Genomic DNA, 16,940 nt, shown 5'->3' on the forward strand with positions numbered 1-16,940 from the left:
TGTCACTGCGAACTAAGCATATTCGGGCAACAAACAGAGAAAAATCAGTGGACAACTTTAATGCCTCCTAGCATTCATTTATTTATTTTATTTTTCAGTAAACTTAGAGGTGATAAACAACTTCAGCAACCTCTCTCTCACCTCCAGTGAAACCATCTGCAGACCAGCTCTAGGCAATTGAGCCCATATTTTAACATGGATCTCAAAACCTGTTCTTGGAACTTCTCACACTAAAACAAAAAATTACCTACGAATTAGTCCAAATTGCAGTCAGTTGGACTAAATTAAATGTAAGGCAAGAAGTATGCTAATTAGGCCCACTGACAAGAGATAATAAAAGGATGGTTAAAATCTGATTTCGTCTGATGCTTTGACTCTGCTGTATTTGAGAATTTACAGACATTTTCATTTACCTTAATTATTTCAGGTTAATTCATGTATAATGCAGTGAGTTATTGGTTGTTTAAACAAGAACTGTTCAACAGGGTTATTTTGTATTTTTTTAACTTAAACAATATAAAGCACATGCTATTGTATTTAATGTTATTATTTAAAATGTTAAAGTCCTACTGAACCTCAATAACATAACTCACTTAGTAAGAAAAACATTTTATCCCCTAACTGAAGTTCCTGAGGGCCAGAGAAAATTAGGGTACACAATAATTAAATTGAAAAAAAAAATTGCTAGTCAAGTAGTTCCCTTTGGTACTTATTTCTAGAGCTGGGGTCCTAATGAGCTTAACTTCTTTTGATTGTAGTGAAGCAAATTGTATTTTCAACTATTCTTGAGATGGAAGAATTAAATAAGTGAAGGTTTTTTTTCCTTTTTTCTTAAATCCCACCAGATCTGACTTGGAAGGGTTTTGGTTATTTTGCTTTTATTTCTGTTGCATATTTTTCCAGTGCTTCAGCATTTGAATTTACTCTAGCACAGTAAATATATATCCTAAAAATATGAGGATGTAGAAACGAAATAAATTCTCATCTTAGGAAACAATTGGCTTAAGGTCTAAGCTAAATTTTGTGATGCTTTGGATAAAATCTTACTTTCTATTGCTATCCCAACTAGACACAGGACTTCCGAGGAAATATTCTTAACCAAGAAGACCACTTCTAAGACTGACCTCTGCATTTAGCAGCTCAGTCAAAAACAGATGTCAAATACCACTGGTCGGATTATAAATGAGTAGAGATTTTTCTAGGGGACGAGCAGGAAGTATGTGTCAAAAATGTTAAAAATGGGCAACCGCATAGATTCAAAAATTCTACTTCTAGAACTTCATCTTAAGGAAATAACAGGGGGATACATGCAAAGATTTTTAGTGTGGAGATAGCCAATGCTACATAATTTACATTATTGAAAACTTGAAAGCAGTATAAGTGTGCAACAATAACGCCCTGACAAAATAAATTATGGAAAACTATATATATATATATATATAAACTCATATATATTCATATAGACATATTCAGTATGTATATATATTCAATGCTATCATTAAAAACTGTAGTAAAATATATTTAATAGCATAATAAGAAAATATTCAAAATATACTAAGGTTTAAAATTATATCTGAAGAAACTATAGTCACAAAAACTTACATATAAATAACACTCAGAAAAACAGAAGAACAAAGAGGATAAGGAGGAAATATAACAAGGTATTAATAGTGGCCAATGATATAAGTTCTTTTAAATTTTTGTATGTGTGAATATATGTGTCTTTCTATAATTTTTAAATTTTCTGAGATAAACATGTACAGCTTTTATATTCAGAAGAATAAAACTATTCATTTTTTTAAGAAATATAAAAATTCAGACTTATAACTATGCATTCTTAACATACAGGGAATGTAACAAATAGAAACAGCCTCTGATATCCACTATAAACCTCAATATTCATCATATATCTAAAAGGAAGCCATTTCTGCCTATCAAGTCTAACAGCCACTCCACTCAGGATGCAAGGCTGGGAGAAGTTACTATCTGGCACCCTGAAAAACACTCTGAACTCTGAATTCTGGGGCAAAGAAAGCTTTCGGCTATTAGCTTGCCTGCGAGGTGGGCCCAAATCACTGACCCCAGATGCCATGGCCATCTACACTTTGTTTGTCAACTTGAAATGTCACCAGTTAAGTGAAACAAAAGTTCCACTGAAAAATGCAATTATCCTTAGTACAGTTAAGGAGATTTCAGTTATTTATACAAAAGCACCTATATTTGTTCATCATATTTTTTCTCCCTTCTTGCATCTAATGATGTTCAGAAGCACATACCAAGAGGAACAAAAGGTAAATACGTTTAGAATGGTATGACTAAAGTATTAAGAAAATTTTTCAAGATGGGATTTTTACCAGCTGGGAATAAGATGGGGCAGTTATAGAAGGAAGAAGGGAAGAGCTGCTGGAGATGTGGCTTTGATAGGAGACAAGTGAAATTGACTGGTGTGAAAAATGCAGTCCAAGTTTCAAACCAGCAACTTGCAAGTGAATTTCTGTACCACAATCTGTTCCTGAATGTGGAGCCACCTGTGTAAATGCTGTCACGTTGCAGCTCTGTTCTTGGGCAGGAACCTCATTCTGGGTTCTCCAAATGTCACATGAGACCTTGACCTCCCCTTTCCCCTAGAAGGCTGACCATCTCCACAGGGGTGAAAGCTGTACTGTCAGCCTCTTCAAATTCGTGTTCTTGCAGTTTTATGGATCTTCCCTGCAAATTACTCTTCCTACACTTGGGTGATCATTATTGTGACCATTAAGAATTTTCATGAGAAGATGGTTCACAGGGCTGAAACCAAGGCCAAATTCAGGAGATTTCAAGTAATGACGTGAGGCTCAAGTCTTCTTGATAAGTCGAGTGACTCTGTGAATCTTGATTTAGCCCAGAAAGGAAGGAAAAAGATAGTAGGAAGGACATGGGTTCTGCAATTCAACTTTGGGCAGTTCACTTAATGATTCTAGCCTCAGTTTCCCTATCTGTGAATAGAGATGGTCGGATTCAATTATATCTAAGATCCCTGTCAACTCTCAAATGCAGTGATATCTCTACCCTGACAGAGACAGGAGACTTGGGAAAACTTCTTTGCACAGGGTGAACGCAAATGTTGTACTGCTCAAAGGAACTAGAAATCAGGGAGAATGCGTAGGAAAAGTAAAAGCGCACTCTCATAGAAATATGGATCTTTAAACTTCCTAACCATTCCAGAAAAAGAATAGATGAGAACTGGAAATATATAATACTTCTGTGAATAATGCCCACAAGAAGACCAGCTTCTACAGACTCCAGGTTCTTACAAAGCCCAGGTCATTGCCCCAGAGAAATAGCAAGCTTTCATCTTGTTTATCATTAACTCTATTAAACGGTACAAGTCACGTTGAAGATCAAGTCCCTGCTTGCATAGTAAGGATGAAAAACACACAGCTGATACGATAGTGACTATTCACTTATGCCTGCATATAGATGTAATTTAACATACTCACATGTGATTTGGTTTTACAATGGGTAAGAAATAATGTTACCCAGAGAGAGATTTAGAAGGGTGGATGGGTCTGAAATTTAGGGTTTTGTAAATAGGAATAAGGTCCATGGAAATAAGAGCTTAAAGTACCTGCCTCCTATTACCAGAGCACTCGGCCCATTAAATTAAAAGCTCATAGTATTTGTTAAAAGGAGACCTTACCTTACCTTTTTTTTTTTTCAATTTGAGAAAGATCATCTGAGGTGTTACTATAGAATGTGGAGGTAGAAAAGAAGGACAAATGCCTAACATATGTTATCCTGGCATTAATAGCAAATATTAAATCAGGATGTATCACAGGATACATAGCTGATATATCACTGGGAGTTATGTAGTTGTCCTGTTTAGCTCTTTTCTTTGAACATACGACCCTGTTTAGCAGAAGGAAGACCTGTGCTTCAGAGCCAAATAATACCATACACTTAGAGATCGTCCCTTAGGCCTGAATGAATAGCCTCAGACATACTACATTCCTCTAACCAACATTTGGAGAAGGAGCCCTGTTAACAGAGGAGAAAAACCAAGGAAATGATAAACCTCGGTAAGGAAAAAGGTGCTTGATAAACCACCTAGCACATAAGTGCTGGACACCCCAGCAGTATCCTCTCGCAAGACAGATTAAACTTCCCATTTTCTTGCACCCAGAAAAAAAGAAACAATAAGAAAACTAACATAAGATAGCTTGATTTCTGGGCCTGTGAAACAAATCTCCAAAAGGCAATTTACAAGAGTTTCCCTTTTCAACAGTTCAAAAGCGTTAAAGAGCCCAGGATGTACTCTGCCCCAAGCAGATGATCAGAAAGGATTCTTTTCCTACCACTTTTCAAAACAAAAATCTCTGACAACTCCCGAGGTATAACTTTCTGCCATCCATCTTAGTACATCCATTTCCATGTAGGGTACCTAAAAATAGGCCACACCTAACCTTTTACACAGCCATACAAAGCTATTTAGTGGGAACTCCAACTCGGCACTCTCTTGCGGGTATTTTCAGACTGTGCCCTCTTTGTTTTCCCTATTATATTACCCTATGTTGAATATTGCGTAAAAACACAGGACAAGAGTGGTTTGCTGGGATATACCTTACATTGCGACCGCTAAGGCTCCATAATTGAGTTTTGTTATTTTATTTTGTTTTAGACTGAATCAAATAAAAGTAAGCTTAATACTTTTTTTAAAAGCAATTTAAACAGTAATTAATGTTCAATAAACTTATTAATTCTACTGGCAATATTATGGTTGATGAGATTCTTACACTTCAAAAGTATAGCCAAATATATCGGTGAGAATGAAAAAAACTTATACTATACGTGAAAATGTGCATAATTCCAGCAAATATAATGTGAAGATAAATAAGCCAGACACACTCAAAAAGTATATGTTTGATGATTACTCTAGCCATTATATGAATAAGTACAGAAACAGATGTACCTAGTTTATTAAGCCAGAAGTCAGGTTAGAGACTGACTTTGGCTTGGTTAGAAGCTGGGAGCATGGTGTGGGCAAGGGGCTCCAGAAATACTGTGGTTGCTCAGTCACTCAGTCATGTCAGACTCTCTGCGGACCCTTGGATGGGAGCCCGCCAGGCTCCTCTGTTCATGGAATTTCCCAGGAAAGAATACTGGAGCAGGTTGTCATTTCCTTCTCCAGGAGATCTTCTTGACCCAGGGATGGAACCCTTGTCTCTTGTGTCTCTTGCATTGTTTCTTTACCACTGAGCCACCTGGGAAGCCCCCCAGAAAGCTAGTTATGGTTTATTTCTTTCTGTCAATTCTGGTTCCATGGATACGGTCTGTTAGTGAAAGTTCATGGAACTCGACCCTTATGATATATACACTTTTCAGTATTCATAGTATATGTCAGTTAAAAAGTCTAAAATGCATAGAGAAGAAAGAGAAGAAAATCTTCCCATACCGCAAATTTTAAAGTTTACTACCTTCCTGTTAAAAAAAATTCTGAATGTTCAACTAACCTTAAAGAAGCCAATGAACCACACAGACAATCAGAAGTGGAGTAGGAATCAAGAGACCCAGTGTGGACCTTGGACAAAGCCATTTCAATTGTCTAAATTTATATTCTATCAAAAGATGAGATAGGGTTAAGTATCTGAATTCTTTCTTTCTTTTTTAAATCTTCATTGGACTATAGTTGGTTTACCATATTGTATTAGGTTCAGGTATACAGCAAAGTGAATTAGTTATACATATACACGTAACCACTCTATTTTTAGATTCTTTCCCCATATAGGTCATTACAGAGTATTGAGCAGAGTTCTCTGTGCTATACAGTAGGTCCTTATTAGTTATCAATTTTATATATGAGTCCCTGGTGGCTCAGATGGTAAAGAATCTGCCCCCAATGCAAGAGATCATCTACAGTAGTGTGTATATATCTTAATTTCCCAATTTATCCCTCCCCCTCATTTCCCCCATGGTAACCAGAAGTTTATTTTCTATATTGGTGACTCTATTTCTGTTTTGCAAATAAGTTCACATGTACCATTTTTTTTTTAAGATTCCATGTATAAGCAATATCACATAATTGTCTCTAGTTAACTTACTTCTCTGAATGTATTTCTTAAATGAAGTGAAAAAAACTTTCAACTCACAAACTTTAGTACTTTGCTTTTGGTTTAAAATTCACTATTAGGGGGGTCATCAACTTGGTGTGAAAACCTAGTCCTCTTCTCTGAGAACATAACTTTTGGGGTCAGTCAGTGCAGATCTGCCATTGGGTGTCTGTCTGATTCCCTGGTGGCAAGAGTGGTAAAGAACCCGCCTGCCAATGCAGGAGACATAAAAAATGTGGGTTCGATCCCTGGGTCAGGAAGATCTCCTAGAGGAGGGTATGGCAACCCATTCCAGTGTTCTTGCCTAGAGACTCCCATGGACAGAGGTCACAAAGAGTCAGATGTTACTGAAGTGACTTAGCCTACACACGCATCGGTCTGTGTGAACCCAAGCTGAGTTTAATTAGCTGATATCTCATTTTAGCTGTGAAAATGGAAATATAAATATTAACACCTACTTTACATGATTGGTGTTAGGGTTCAGTGTGTTGTATATGAGCCTAACGCTTGGCATATAGTTAAGTACTCAGTAATGATACCTGTTATTCACATACCAATATGTACACCTCATTGAACATCAAGCACCATCAGAGTAAATACAGAGATCTGCTCTTTCCTGGCTTCCTCATCTAAAACCCATTCTAGAAACAAAGCAGAGCAGACTTTCTTTTGAAGTCTTATATTCAGCCGACTTTCTTTGGGTGCACACACAGATTCATCACCTACACTTTTAGGATGTCAAATGTCTGTACATGAAGAAAGGGAAAACCAGCCTCACACCAGTCCTGACCTGGGTATACTTCTAAAGAGATCAGAAGCAGCAATTGCAGAGAGCAGTTTTTGTTTCCATGATGCTGGCCACAAAAGTGATCTGAGCTAAAAGTCTTTCAAGAGTTTCTCTGTTAAGAAGCAAGACATCCATATGGGGCCTGAAAACTGACAAGATACTATGAGTTTGCAAATCCAAGAAGACCCGCCAAGTAGCAAATCATGTTTTAAAATGATGCTATCTATGGGGGCAAAAATGGAAAACAAAGCCACAGGAGCAAAACAATTCAATATAAAGTCAATTTTGCCACCAGTGGCCCATCAAATAAACTGTCTCAGCATTCACAGTCTTCTGGAATTTGTGATCAATCATACAATTAATTTTTAAATTGATAAAGTGATATAAAGGATATGTTATATTTTATTTTAGATATTTAAGGTATTTTTTTTTCAAGTAATTTTTCTGTGTCAGGATATGCTGCCAAGGAGGGATATACTTTGAAAACAGTGCTGTCCAATGCAACAGCCACTACCCACCCATGGTCCTGAGCATTTGAAATGTGTCTAGTCAAAACTGAGATGTTCTGTCAATACAAAGTATACAGATTTCAAAGTCTTAAACGTGAAAAACTGAATAGAAGATATTAACAAGTTATAGTGATGACACACTGATATAATATTTTGGACATATTGTGAAAAATAAAAGATGTTATTAAATTTAAATTTCCCTTTTGTAAATGTGGCCACCAGAAAATTTCAAAGTATACATATGATAGCCATAATCTTCCTACTTGGCAGTGGTGGCCTAAAGTTTTGCACTCGCTCTCAAGTAAGTGATATCATAGACGCAAATAAAATGAGTGACTAGAGAGTCAGCGGCTTTCAGAATGTAAAGGGGTGTTAGGGCAGGGCACTAGCAGGACTCACCTCTAGGCGCATCACTTCCATCCCCATTAGTGAACAGTGATCCTTGGAGCTTTACTGTATTCTCTCACAGCCCTGTATTAAGTGCTGTATAATCCACCCTCCTTACATAATCAGGAACATCCCTGAGGCAACCCCGTATATCTTTTCAACACCTTCCATACCTTTTCAAAACATATACATAATAATGAGATGGAAACTTATAAAGTGAGGTCTAACCAGGTGCTCCAGATTGGGGGGTGGAGAGAAAATAGAGCTGATCGTATTCCAAAACTTGACCAGGCTGCAGAAGGCCAGAGCGGAACAAAGTATGCAGACTCTGAGGAATGAGTATGCAAGGTCCTCAAGAACCCTGTTCTCTTCCTGGGGACTAGAGGCATTTTTCAGTGGGTAACATTCACTTGAATTACAAAATGCACTCACTTCTCTCTTCCAAGGGAGAAAAGCCTGTTGTTGCATTTATAATGTAGCTTTAGTTTTGGATGCCAAAAATGATTCAGTAAACACAGTTATGTTATGGTATACTATTTCTTATTCAGCACTCAAATTAATCTCAAGGCAGTGCTGGCATTAATTCAATTGGATGCCTGTACTTAGGATTTCACATAGGTGCCTTCATCCAATTCTTCGCAACTAATAAAATCTTAATTCATGGTAATATATTTATTTCTAGTTCAGTTCATGTTAAGGAGTGCAGTACTTTACAGAAAACTAATTAATATCAATCATATATTATAACACTTTTAATGGTTCAGAGGAAACTCTTACACTAGGGGAAAGATTAGATGAACCAGGGGGTCTTAGCCTATCCTATTTATTCCTAAGATTTGAGGAAAAGTACCAAGCATCATTTAAAATATTAATTTAATTGAGGGTGTGCATCATGGGAAGTCTGGGAATTAAGAACCCTGGTTCTGATCCCTAATAGGACATTGATTTGATGTGGCCCAGGAATGTAATTTACACTCTCAGAAACTCTGTTTTCTACCTACTTTGTGTAACAACCATATAATTTGCAAGTTGGTAAAGATATTCAAATTCAGACGCATGGTACTATTAAAATAATGAACAACTTCACTGATAGCATGCTTTCTGCAATCATTGGTAACAATTCTATTTTTATGAAATGTTTGAGTAATGTTAATAGCATCATATTTTCTGGGATTGGACATATAGTCAGCAGGATGGTATGAGTGTGAGTCCTGGGTGATGACGGAAATGGCGCCCCCTGGAGTTGTGCAATGCAGTGGCCTTTATGTTGCCTTAAGGAGCTATGTTTAAAAGGCTTGATTCTACCCTAGATACAAAGAATTGGAGCAGCGGTTATACAACGCTTCAGCATCTTAAAAGATAATTATTACAATTCAATAGGTGCCTTGAAGCTGCATGGTCACACTCTCCAGCCTTTTCCTTTCCAAATTAGGCATTAGGCATTCATTCATTCCATAACAAATCCCCCACAGTGACATGCTACACACAAAAAAATTAAGTTAAATAAATAAGCAAAAATTTAAAAGATTGGCACATCCTATTCTTTTAATTTAAAGTAAAAAAATTTTTTTAATTGGAGGATAATTGCTTTACAATGTTGTGTTGATTTTTGCACAACAGTGTGAATCAGCCATAAGTATACATATATCCCCTCCCTCTTGAGCCTACCACCCACCCCCTCCATCTCACCCCTCTAGGTCATCACAGAGCAACAGTCTAAATTCCCTGTGCTATATAGACAGCAATTCCCATTAGCAATCAATGTCACACATGGTAATGTATACGTTTTAATGCTGCTCATTCTATTCTCTTTTTTTTTCCTCTTTAACAATCCACACATGAAACCTCCAAATCTGAGAAAGATATATATTTTTAAATCCTGATAATTAGAAAGAAAATAAAAGCCAAGACATCAGCGGGAGGCTGGGGGCAGAGACCATGTCTCTCCATACTCACGTGCAGAACTGAGTCCATAGATGATAACCCCTAGGATGCATGTCATTCATTTTACTGCAGTGTAAATAGTTGCACAGCAGGTCGAGGGCACACTCACGACGGGGGCTCACACACGCGACTTTTTAATTCACAAGGGCATGGTGACGTGGGAGGGCACCTGGGAGTCACTGCTCAATGAACTCCACAATAGGGCACAGATTTGAAACCCAATCTTAGCCTGATATGGACATAAGAGCAAATACATACAGTATCATGTGCTTTCCAACAGCCCTGTGTCTCGAGGGAGCTCTCTGACATCAGCAGCTCAGACAGGTGGTTCCCTTTCCAACTGTGGAAAATAAAACCCCACTGCAGCGGCACAAAGTAAATATAGCTGTACTGTAATTTTTCCTTGGTGCACTCTCCCTGTGATTTCTGTCCTGTGATGATACTTTATCCAAGGAACCCATCCAGGGCATCCTTCCATGCTAATCACTGATTAAACATTTGCAAATGGGCTGACACTGGCATTCAAGACACTGGTAGAGGATTTTGTTTTGCTGTTCTGGTTGGTAGAATGAGAGTTTTCCGCCTCTCATTGTCAACTGGCTGCCTAAACCTCTGCTGGAATATGTCACCCTCTGTCTCTGTTACTAATACAACCCAACAAAATGACAGACAAGAGTCAGACCATCTGAAAATCACATGCACAGAGCAGGTCAATACCAATCACATCCAGTTCGAGTCTGAGAACTCAAATCAGCTGAGATGTACTAAGCCCTTTGTGACCACAACTATTTGCTTTTGCATTTACGAATTATTAGCAGAAGGGCACCCTGTAACTTCTGTATAAGATTACTTAATTCAACTTCTCTTTCCCTTTCTGAACATAGATACTTTTACACTCTGACAGCCGCTGGCTCTTGAAGCATTCTCCTTTTTGTTGTATCTCCTTAGAAACACAAATCTTGTTCCCTGGCAGCGGCAGCTCTAAGTGCTGGACCACATGCCCGAACTAGTTCTCCCTCGCAGCTTTAATTCACAGTAAGTGGCATGAAAGGAGGTCAGCCCTTCTCAAAAAACACTCAGAGTTCTTTTCGACTTCAGAATCTATTTTGGAAAGCCACACTCCCTGGTACGTAAAGAGCAGCTTCCCATTTTGAAATTCTGGCTGTAACTACTGACAACTTTGTGGAATGGCCCTCAAAGAGGCAAAAGCAGGGTGATGATCACAGTTTCAACTCGATCGTCATTCTCTCGGGCAACTCCATGAGACAAGCAAGTCAGTAACCGCCATCCCTTCTTTGCCCCTAAATAACCCTTTCATTTGAAAACTACTTATGGTGTGCATACATGTCTTAGATTTCTTTCCTGAGGTGTTTATTGAATGCTTAACTCAATAATACCATCTTAATCCTGAAAGTTTCCATGGCAACCTACTACTGTAATAAACAAGTTTGAAGGATGGGAAATAAAGTACGGGGCTCCTTTTTTCCCCCTCCCTTTCTTTAGCTTTCAAAGAACAGGTCTTTTCTATTTCTAGAGAACATTCTACCTCTAACATTCATAGTCCATACTTCTTTGAGATAGAGCAAAAATAACAGCAATAAGAAAATGATAGCTAACATCTGGGGAATATTTCCTATGTGCCAAGCAGTGTACTGAGTAGTTCCGTGGATTATCTCACTTAGTGCTTGCACTAATAGGAGAAGCAAGTACTAATATTATGTCAATTCTAGGGATAAATTCTGAATCTTAGAGAGGGTAACTTTTCTAAAGACAAAAAGCTGGTATGTGTGAGACCTGGAATCTGAAGTCAGTCTTGTCTGACTGAAGACATTCTGCAGACTGTGCAGAAATATGGCATTTTTGGCTTGTGCCTTAAAGTCAAATAACTTAGACATCTAGGAGTCTCTCCACTAATCAGAAGGGGACCAGAGCTTCACATTTAGAAGCAAACACCAAACTCATTTAGCTAAAACTGCCAGGCAAGTTAAGAAAAGGCAGAGGTCAGACAGGAATACAGTCAACACATGGTACCCTGCTCTGGCCAACAGTAACCATACCATAGGTCTCTTTGAATGTGATTTTGCAAATCATTTGAAAGAATGTCCCTTTTTCTGTGGATCAACCTCTGACGTTAACTTGGGGTGTCTGATTCAGATCATTGAGAGCATCTCCTGAGAAAAAGAAACCCTCATTACAAGGCCACTCTTTTCCCTCTACTCTTTTCCCTAAAGAAATGAAGACTCCTTCTGAAGGTGGCAACTGCAAGCGAAGGCCTGACTACAACACATCTTAAGGCCACATGGCAAATCACACTACAAAAAATGTTTTCCATGCCACAAATCTACTGTCTTACAAATCTATACCAGGAAGTACAAGCAACGTGTTTCTCTCTCTCTAGAACAGAACTCAGCAAATAGACCGGAACCTTGACTCTAAATATGAATAACTGAATAAACTTACAATATATATTTTATAGACTCTGCTTGAAGCGTGGACAAATACAAAAAGGCTTCATGAGTTAGGGCCATTCAAAACTCACTGTGGTAAAAGTATCCAGAAAGAAAGACTAAAAAACGTGGTTTTCTAATCTCCTGTGATTTACAAAATATCAATAAAACAAACTCCACTGAATGGATTTCAATGTAGGCTTGCAGAATTTTGTGGTGCTGGTTTTGAAACAATTATAACTAAGACCCCAAGTCCTTAGATCACTTGGTGGACTAGAAGGCCATCATTCACAGGAGCAGGTTCCAAAGTCAATGGCCCAGAGTTCAAAGCCAGAATAGACTGTGCTCTGATATCCTCACACCTCCCAGAGGGTAGAGGAACAAAGGCAAACAGGGACAGACTGCGGTCACCTGGGAGGTAGACACGTGTTATTAATTCTGAAATCTCCATGGCCACCATCACCACAATGCCTAAAACAAAAATCAAAACCATGCTCTTGTAACTGAGTAGGAATGAAACGTGTGTGTTTTGGTTTTGCAGTATCTTGAGGTCTAGTCTGAAGATAATGATTTTATAAAAAGAAACTCACTTTCTAAAAGAGCATTAAGCCAAGTTCATATTCATGATCCCTTTCTAGGTATGTAAATTAGGTTGCTAAGAACAAACACTTTGAAGCAGAATCTAATTCAGATGGACATAGAATGCTTTGGCTGTGAAGACTGTGCCCTCAGCAAGGAACGCCAGACACAAACACGAGTACGAAACCACCTCTACACCTCCGTCCCACAAGCCGAACTACTTAATTTCTCTGAGTCTTTATCTATCCATCTAGAAGATGAACACACTGCCTACCTTGCAGGCTTAACCATGGGATTCCACGAAAGTTCAAGGTGTGTAGGTAAGAGGCTGCAGAATCCAGGTCTCACCTGCAGGGGGAGCTACACAAATGCCCACTTCCTTTACTTGTCTGATTTCTCAGATCCAACTATTTTTCTCTGTCCTCCCACTCCTCCCTGTCTCTCCCTTCCTAAAGCTTTTTTTTTTTTTAAATAAAATGTATGCAGTAAAGTTTCTGTACCTACAGGCTGATGGAATAGACACTGAGATTTATGAATATGCAAAGGTGAATGAGGACCAGACTTCATGCTTCCCTCTCTGGGGGTGTCTTGCCTACTTAGAGAAGAGACAGTAGAAATGACAACTCAGCTTGGAGATTACAGTGAGTCCCAACTCAACGTGTAACATAGGCATTTTTAAAGATCAAAGTTTCATGTGAAAGAAAAATCTTGAAAACTCTTAAATGGAAAAAAAAAAAGTGATATCTAAATTTATCTCCAATGCTTTAGTCACTGCAAGTTTGGACAAAGGTATGAGCGAAGAGATAGTACAAATTGCTAACAAATGGTACTTGCTTCAAAAGAAGGAGTGACAGACAATATTTACATTTTCCAGCTCTAAGCATCTTCTTTAGGTATTTGCAGGCAAAATTATTAAGGACTAAATATGAAAAATCAAAATTTTGAAAATGCTGAAATAGGTAAAATGCAGTACTTTCCCATTCAGAAAAAAAAAAATCAAAAAACAAAACAAACAAAAAAAGGAAAATGTGAAGTTTAGATTACTCATATGCACCAAAGCTCTTGCTGAAAATCTGCATCATAAAACTACTGTAGAAATGCCCAGAGCTTAAAATAAATAAAATAAATTAATGGGTGACATAGGAGAGGGGAAATGTATTCTCAGAATTCATATATTCTTTTTGTAAATATTATCAGTAACCATCATCACTTGAAAAAGGAATAGGGAAGAGGAAAGAAAACACCTTACTGCTTGGAAAATTATCCATGAAGAATCTGTCTCTGTAATTCATGTCCACAGTTGTTATTTATAGTCTCAGACAGTAACTTGAGACTTGCCCAAGGGTGTGAGATAGACTTCCTTCTCCTCCACACGAACTCTGCCTACTAAATACTAACTGCTCACAGTCTTCCCACCTTGTAAAGGTAGATAAAGTCAATCCTAAAGATAACAATTAAAACTTAAAAGTCCTTGCTAAAAAGAGTTGGAGTCAAAGGACGATTTCTGGGCTATAATGCCACAGCAAACAGGAAGATACACATTACCAGTCTCTCTACACCTAGATACCTGCATGGGGTGGCAGGGGGAGGTGGGGAATATATATATATATGTATACACACACACACACACACACACATATATATGTATGTATCTGCAAATGCATAGAACACAAGATAAAAGGGGAACCAGCCAGCTGCTATGAGCCAAAAAATCAGTAAGAATCCACGATGTCCAAAAGACGGTCCACCAACATGCCAGCTACTGAACCTGTGTAAGATCATAAAACTTTCTGCCCTAAAACTGCTTATTGTCTAAGAGTGAGTGGAAGGTTGGACTCACAATCAATCAACACACCCACATGTAAACAGAATAAGGGCATGTGTGGTGAGGGAGAAAAGATGGGGGTCAGTTAGGGGCTTGAAAACAGATCTAATTTACCGTATAAACAGCCTAGAACAAGAATGCCAGACAGGTCCTGTGAAGATGTCAGAGGCCCCTGCCCCACATGTGGCTCACATAGGCTTCCCTGGGGGCTCAGACTGTAAAGAATCTGCTTGCAATGCAAGAGACTGGGGTCTTATCCCTGGATTGGGAAGATCCCCTGGAGAAGGAAATGGCAACCCACTCCCAGAATTCTGGCCTGGAGAATCCCCATGGACAGAGGAGCCTGGCAGCCTACAGTCCACGGGGTCACAAAGAATCGGACACACTGAGTGACTTTCACTTAGTTCTTCCATCTAGGTCCACATTTAATTCAAATAATAAGTGAACCCATCACTAAATTACTCATGAGTAGAGAAATCCTAGAGTTATAACCTTTGTCGCAGTAGCTATATCCAACGATCGCTTTTTTTTAACCACTTTATAACATTTACAACATTAAGTTAGTTTCAGGTGTACAGCAAAGTGATTTAGTGTGTGTGTGTATTATTTTTCAGATTTTTTCCATTACAGGTTATTATAGGCTACGGAATATAGTTCCCTGTGCTGTACAGTAGATCCTTATTTACCTATTATATATAGTGGTGAGCATTTGTTAATCTCAAGCTTCAAATTTATCTCTGCCCCCATTCTCACTAGCCCCTTTAGTAACCATTAGTTTGTTTTCTGTGTTTGTGGGTCTATTTTGTAAATAAGTTCACTTATATCTATCATTTTTTAGATTCCACATAAACATGATATCATATGATATTTGTCTTTCTCTGTCTGACTTAGTACGATCATCTCTAGGTCCATCCACGTTGCTGCAAATGGCATTATCTCATTCTTTTAAATAAATGTAATCATCTTCCAAAGGAAAAATTTGTGTGCCCTTGCATGTGTGACCTGCTTTGCTGAGTGCCTTACTCACTAGTTTAGAGTACTGTTGGGTAATTCTGTGTGGCTGCCAACATGCAAATAAATCAAAACAGAGATGTGGTTTGCCAGGACCTTGCTCATCCATCCATGGGCTCGCCAATAAAAGTTCTGGGATCCCGAATTAATGACTGCAAGAGGCATACATGGATGGAAAAGGGCATATGGATTCCTCTGTCTTTGGGAGGTACCTGCTGAGTCCCCAGAAGAGTAAGAGGCAGAAGGAGGAAGGATAAGGAAGGGGAGGTAACATTCCCCTTAAATAGGGCTGACCTGGGAACAGAATCAAGCTCTGATACTCCCAGACTCTTTGAAATGAGTTCAAGACACTTAATTTCCCTGGGCCTCTATAAAATAAGGATGACACCACTGCCCTCATGGAGAATGTAAGGATGAGATACATAGCATGGCACATGTAGATATTTGGTTAAATGTTAGCTTTCCTCAATACTAAGGGGACTAGAAAATAAAAAGGCCTGGTGACAAATGATGAATCATCCAAGGTCCAGAGTTAGCTGCTAAGGGAAATACAAAGAAGTATGAAAGATAGTGAGAGCCAAGATCTGGTTCTCAACCAGGTGGTGGGATGCAGCTGCTTATGTGATATTATTGGAAATCAATCTTTAACCTATGAAATTCCAGGAAGTAACTAGACCAGAGATAGAAAATCAAAGGTAGTTTAAAAAGGAAATAGGCAGTTTAAAAAAAAAAAATACAATCTAAGCTGCAATGTCCATCATGTACCCACTAGCATTCTAAATGCTTGTATACATATGAATTATCTTATGAAATAGGAACTATTGTCATCCTTTTTTTTCGGATGGGGAAAGAGACACTAAAAGTTAACAACCTAGTTTCAGGGTGCATGCCCTTAACCTCTACACTAAACTGCCTCCCTCTGCTAACAGTTTTTCGTCTTTGCTAACTAAAACTGCAATGTGCTACAGCTACGTAGTGGAATTAGAGCTGGCTAATGGCCTCACAGAGCCCACAGTTTAATAGGGACGATGGAATCTATGAGTCTGAGGCAGCTGTACAAGAATCTGCTGGACGAAGAACAGAGAAGCTCAGGCTGCCCAGAAGAGAGTAGGGAAGGAGAAGCAGGTGTTATCAGAACAGGGCCTTTCTCCCATCTCCCTGCTTTGAAATCATTCTATGTGCACCCAGCACAGTGTGGGGCACACTCAGTGGAAAATAATTGCCTTTATCATCTTTTGATTATCAAGATAATGATATTTTCTACTGATCTTACTCACAAATATGAATAAAATACAATCTATCCTCTCTCAAGGAGCATATGATCTTGTGGGGATGGAGATATGAGTTAATTCTAATAGGACTTCT

At 38.4% G+C, this 16,940-nt stretch overlaps 1 protein-coding gene across 1 annotated transcript in view; it reads right to left on the bottom strand.

The window, feature by feature from the left end:
- PPARGC1A (PPARG coactivator 1 alpha) overlaps nt 1-9,806 on the bottom strand; it is a 121,204-nt gene extending 111,398 nt beyond the window's left edge. The window contains exon 1 of the mRNA XM_018049155.1: nt 9,726-9,806. Within this exon, the coding sequence (XP_017904644.1) occupies nt 9,726-9,743 (18 nt within the window). The 5' untranslated portion in view covers nt 9,744-9,806. The remainder of the gene's footprint in view (nt 1-9,725) is intronic.

This window comes from Capra hircus, chromosome 6, assembly GCF_001704415.2.
Source record: "Capra hircus breed San Clemente chromosome 6, ASM170441v1, whole genome shotgun sequence".
Lineage (NCBI taxonomy): Eukaryota > Metazoa > Chordata > Mammalia > Artiodactyla > Bovidae > Capra > Capra hircus.